This window comes from Helianthus annuus, chromosome 17 (assembly GCF_002127325.2).
Source record: "Helianthus annuus cultivar XRQ/B chromosome 17, HanXRQr2.0-SUNRISE, whole genome shotgun sequence".
In the NCBI taxonomy this organism is placed as follows: domain Eukaryota; kingdom Viridiplantae; phylum Streptophyta; class Magnoliopsida; order Asterales; family Asteraceae; genus Helianthus; species Helianthus annuus.
In genome coordinates, this window is record NC_035449.2 from 30,186,414 (window position 1) to 30,192,354 (window position 5,941).

General features: G+C 35.8%; 1 protein-coding gene across 1 annotated transcript; it reads right to left on the bottom strand.

Moving 5' to 3' along the window:
• Window positions 1-255: 255 nt before the first annotated feature.
• Window positions 256-2,752, bottom strand: LOC110920619 (basic leucine zipper 19). Its single transcript, XM_022164793.2, has 3 exons — window positions 2,580-2,752; window positions 1,388-2,229; window positions 256-683 (listed from the first exon to the last, which is right to left on the bottom strand). Exons 2-3 carry the CDS (start codon window positions 2,118-2,120, stop codon window positions 658-660), a joined length of 759 nt encoding a protein of 252 aa, XP_022020485.1. The 5' UTR covers window positions 2,121-2,229; window positions 2,580-2,752; the 3' UTR covers window positions 256-657.
• Between the last annotated feature and the right edge of the window lie 3,189 nt (window positions 2,753-5,941).

The following is a 5,941-nucleotide window of genomic DNA, read 5'->3' on the forward strand; positions in this document are numbered from 1 at the left end:
TGGATAATAATAATCTGATTTGGCCTATTAGTTGATGAATCTTTATCTATTTCATGACCCCTTTAAATAAAATAGACGTGCCATTACCTAAATGGGCTATTAACCACTCCTCGATGACTTTAAAACCACCTGGGCCCTAGGCCCAGTCACCTCAAATGTCAATACCATTGAAAAATTACAAATATAATTATTTTAAGTTGTTACATCTATAGTATAATAATGTTAAACCAAAGTCACAATATAGGCAATATGATAGATAGCAAGTACATATCTCACCATAAATGAATAGCATTTTTGACTCTGTTCTTTGTCATGCTTAAATAACTCAAATATTATTTTAGTATTTAACTTGAAGGAACAAGATAACTTGTGATTGATCCACACTGATCCGATTATCGTCGAATCAATGAATCAAGTTTATTGACTACATGCGCTCAACCTAATGACATGCCATATGTCAAACACGAGCCCATTGAACTACTAGTTACTAGGGATGGATGACAACACGTGCTTCATAGATACAAAAACAAAAAAAAAAGACGGCAACTAAAATAGCAACAAAGAACAAACAAAAAAGAAACACACGATCATGCTGATCCAGCAGACTGTTTCATCAAGTTATTGTGCCTCGAGCACCAAAGATCGAAGATACTCAATTCATCTGGATGTTGCTGCTCGCCCGCCTACAACAAGAAAAAAACAAGCATATATCGGGTTTTATATCTAATCTGATATGTTTTATAATGGTTTCTGAAATCGTTTATTTCTAACGAGCTTGCTAGAACCTATTTATTGATAAGTATAATAATGATTTATTTCAAACACGTCAAGCTAAAAATACAAAAATCTAGCTAAAAAGGAAACGAGTTGAAAGTCACCCATGCAGTGGCGAAGCTTGACCCGAATGACGGGGGGGTCGAAAATGTATATACCCACAAATTTCTATAGAACCGGGGGGTCGAAAACGTATATACCCAAAAATTTCTATACGAAAACTACATATATAACACTACTGAGCGAAAAGTTCGGGGGGTCGGGCGCCCCCTCCTGCCCCTTCTATACTTCGCCCCTTCACCCATGCATACAACCTCTTTTCATAATTTTTTCAAGTATTTAGATTTTTATTACGAAGCTATTGTTCTTGTGATTGTAATCACTAATCAACACATTATCTATAACAAATTCTAAAAGGCCATGGCGTCATACTAAAACTTTCCATTCCCGTTTCACCTGAATACCCGACACAATCCTCTTGACACGTCTAAAGTAAATAAAATACTACACAAAATATTTGCTAAATGCAGCTTCTAATCATCAAAAGTTCAAAACAAAATGATATATAAACCAAATAATCAATGCAATAGAGCATGAATGTATTATTATTTACCTTTTCTTTTAGTTCTGGTAGAAGGATTGGCACCTACTAGATCATCATTACCTCCACATCTTGCAAACTCACCGAGCATTGAACCTTGGTTCCACAAACACTGCAGATCCTCAGAATCACAGTCATTTACATCGAAACCAGGGTCCATCGATGCACCTCGCTGCATATTACACGGGTTCAACAAGAACCCACCTGCTAAATTCGGATTAACAACACTCTGATCAGCCTGATGTTGTTTCTGATAAGGAAACGACCCGATTTCTCCATCGATTCTCCCTCTAATGTCCACAAGCAAACACTTGAGTCTCCCTACTTCTGCTTCTAACCCAATCTGACTTTGAATCCTCTTCATTAACTGTTGATTCAATGCCCTTAATCTAACAACTTCATCCTCCAACGAAGCTGCTCGCGCTTTCTTTTTTTCACGGTACTTTCTCACGGCTTCCCGGTTGCCCGAAGGACGTTTCTTGGTTTTCTTCAGTAAGGATTCAGCAGTGTCGTCAGTAGGGGTGTTTTCTTCATTGCTCAAAGCGGGTAGAATCTTGGTGTGCACATGGTAACACGTGTGCGTATGTGAAGAATCCGGCCCGGGTGGGTTGCATTTGTGGGTATGAGTACACGCGTGTGTGTCGTTAAAGATTTCATCAAAGAAGCTGCTCATAGAACCACCGGCACTCGAACCTAGAAACATCTCGTGGCTAGAGAAATCGAGTTCTCCGTTATCCATCCCCATTAAACTTCAACAAAATTAGCTTCTAAAAAATCCCAAACTCAACATTCCCAGTTATAAAATTTCCCACAATCTTTACCAATCAACGTCACTCCTTCCTGAAACAGAAACCCTAGAAAAGCAAACCAATTTAGACCAATTAAGCTTTAAAGTTCAAGACTTTTAATAACTGAGCTCTGATCCCTAAAAAAAGTAATCAAATCGGCTCATACCCATAACAAAGTACTAAACTTTAAGCCCTAAAAAGACAAAACATGCAGAAAAGCTAATTAAGTACAATTTATACCCTAAAACAAGATACCCATGTAACAAATTAACTAATTATCAAGCCATAATCCAAATGAGCTAAAAGCTCAACAGAAGAACCCTAAAACAAGATACCCATGTAACAAATTAACTAAAACAGAGTTTAATTAAAATCAAGCAATAGACAAATTATGAGCAGAAATTGAAGAAATTTACCGGTAAAGAAGCTTGGAAGTGAGAGAATTGAAGTAGAAAGTGAAGGGGGGAGAGTGGAAATGAAAAGGGTTTATGTAAATAACAAAGGATAGAAGAGGAAGATGGACCACTGGTGTTGAGTTGAGATTCCACAAAGAAGAGGGATGAGTGTTTTTTGGTTAAAAGGAAAGGGAAAAGGAAGCTATGGAGATGATTTATAGGTACATGAGGGGGGGTTAATGTAAATTCAGGAGAATGTTTGGTGGGCACCATGATCTGCTAGATGATTATTTATTTATTATTTATAAAAAGTGAAAAGCATATATTAATTAATTAATTATATGCAGGTTTTTCACATCTAAAAGATTCTCTGTAGGTAATTTATTGTTTTATTTATTTAGTGTCAATGTTGTTAAATGAATACAGAGCGGTTGAGGAGATGGACTAGTCATACTTCGTCTTCTTTCTGTTATCTCGTATGAGAGTGTTGTATTACGGTATTAGTGTGTGAAGTAATTTTCTCGGTACGGATATTGTTTGGAAAGAACCTGTCAAGATAGGGATTAAACATTTAAACCATTTTATATAAGATATAGGCGAGCTAAATTATTGTGGATTACACGTGTTCGGTTGGGCCTAGGCTTGCTCGGTTAGGCTCAGTTAGAGGTATCTTTCTACGCGAAATCTCGAACTGGTTTTGTAGAAGAAAGAAGATTTGCATTGCAATTTGCAAATTTGAATAATTAATAAGACTAGGAGATATTCGCAGATTGTATGGTTGGAAATAAGAGGCATTGCATTCGGATAGTGTTCTATAAAGCATTTTGTCGATTTCAACTGAGTTTGGTAGTCATTAAACGTCCCATTAGGAAATTTTTGAAGAATATGGCCTTGTTGCTCCTATTATTAAATTATTAAAGTTATAATATCTAGGGTATTTTAATTTTAATTTTAATGGCCTTGTTGCTCCTATTATTAAATTATTAAAGTTATAATATCTAAGGGTATTTTAATTTTAACTAGTAATGACTAACTAGTAGGTATCAATCCGCGCTTCGCTGTGGGTCAAACATTCAAGCGGCTTTGCTTTGCAGATTGAAACGTAGCCATGCGTGTTGCGGTAGAGGTGTAAAACCGCTACAAAAATCAGGGGCGGTTCTTAATGGTGTTGTGGCAGGGCCACGGCCCGGGCAAGTTTTTTGGCCGTAGTGCTAATTTTCCGCATTTCGATCGAAATTTTTTATATATACTATGTTTGGTCCGGGCTTGCCCGGGTTTTTTTAGTGCCCGTGTCTTTCGGCCCTGGCACGTTCAACGGGCAAGATCCGCCACTGACAAAAATTAACGATGTCGAAACATTACCAAAGGCCGCACATTATTAAACATATGTAACTTTATATAAAAGAAAAATGAAAGTTGATGTTTTTGATAACATTCAAAACTTTATATACAAAATTAAACAAATCCGTGGCCAACCCGTGCGTTAGACTATTAAAAACATCGTAAATATGTCGCCTAAATTAATCACATAACAACGAAGAAAACAACTAATTACGAAGTAGCGAAAGACACAACAATGAATGTTAACATCTCTACATTTATTTCGTTGGAGTGATTAGCTAACATTTTTTGTTATGAGTGAAATGGTTTTAAAGGAATTGTAACTTAAAGGACTTTTCTAGAAATTAAGAAAAACTTCATGTGTTTAAATATTTTAAAATCACAATTAAAAAGGTTTTAAAGTTATGCATTACGTCTTATAGTATATGAAAAATATGAGATAAAATTAATCATATGTATGTTTTTAGAAAATAAAAATGAGGAAGAAAATGTCTTAAGGTACATGTCATTCACTTACTCTTAACCACATGATAGACTATGGACTATGGTTAAGGTTGAGTCACTAACATGTCAAGTTATCAATTACTATAGCTAATGATTTGTTTTGTTATACATATATGATAATAATTAAAACTAGAATTTTGACCCGTGCCGCACGTTGCGGCGGCGGCGTCACGTTTGTGACTTCGTTACACGTGTCGCAATTATTGTAATAACGTGTGCGGCGCGCACATGACATTACGTATGTCACGGGTTTTTTACCTTCTTACACACGTTACTTTCGTCATTAGTCTCCGTGTTGTGTCTATTTTCGTCACAACCAAAAAAATTGGAAGCTAAATAATGTGATAGACAGTCACATCATCAACATGATTAGTAGTAGATACAGGTTTCCAATTCCTGGCATTGAATATTTACTTAACCAAGTGTCAGAAACGGAGATGTTCTCCAAGAAAGATCATGAAAAGTGGTTATCGCCAACTTCGAATCAAAATTAGTAATGGTTGAAAAAAATAGAAATCATTTAAAACAGATTAAAAAAGATGTTTTCAAATTATAAAACAACTAAAAAGTGTTCTAAATTTTTATAGAGAATATTGATTTCATTTCATATGGAATGCATAATAGTTGTTTGATATACAAAATTATGTACGTTGTTTTGCACTTTTCCTGTCTAAGGTGTAAGAAAGTACTCCAACAAATTAAAAAACAAATGTATACGAAGTTACGAATACAAAAATAAATAACTATCGAGGAGGATAGCTTGATGATTAATATATTCAAAATTGTATATATTAAGAAAACCACTTATACAAACCCATTGAATTGAGATGCAACTCGTATCAAGTTTTTAACTACTCCCAAACCCATCACAAATTCACAACCACCAAAGTGAAAACAATCCTTGAAACCTTTCTCACACTAAAAAAAATCATTTTCACACTTTGAGAGAGAAAGAGAGGGATGCTACAGAAACAAACTGATAACCGACAGAGTAAGCCTGGATTCCGGTGGACGGTGCTTCGGCGATGGTAATAAAGGTCTATTGTAGCGTCGCTTGGTTGATTATCGACAGCAAAGATAGTGTCGAAATTGATGACGACGACGGTTCCGATGAGCCCATCTCATCCCCAGCCAGAACCATTCTTGTAGTTGTCCATTGTCTTCTTCACCGGTCACATGCGGAAGTTGTCTTGAATGAACAGTGCTAATGTAGGTTATTTGAATGCGGCGACCTTTTTTGGCAAATAAGTTAGATGTTAGTGGTCGTTGCCGGAAAAAAAACTTGGGAAAAAAGAGCCAGAAGCTAGAATCGAACCGGGTACCTCAAGATCATTGTCTCCATGCTTGCTTGCTTCAAGAAGATTTGAGACATTAACAACGCAAAACAGTTGTAACGGTCAGTAATTTTAGAAGCTATTTATTTAGAGTGTTTATGAATTTGATTATCTAAAGTAAAAAAATAAGTAAATTAAGAGTTAGTTTAATGGCAATCCCAAACACCTCTTATGATGAGAACATCTATGGTGGTTACTACAAAT

Coding starts and splice junctions, on each gene's coding strand:
- LOC110920619 (XM_022164793.2), bottom strand. CDS start 2,120: ATGGGGATGGATAACGGAGAACTCGATTTCTCTAGCCACGAGATGTTT. Junction 684..1,387: donor TACCAGAACTAAAAGAAAAG/GTAAATAATAAT, acceptor TTCTTGTTGTAG/GCGGGCGAGCAGCAACATCC.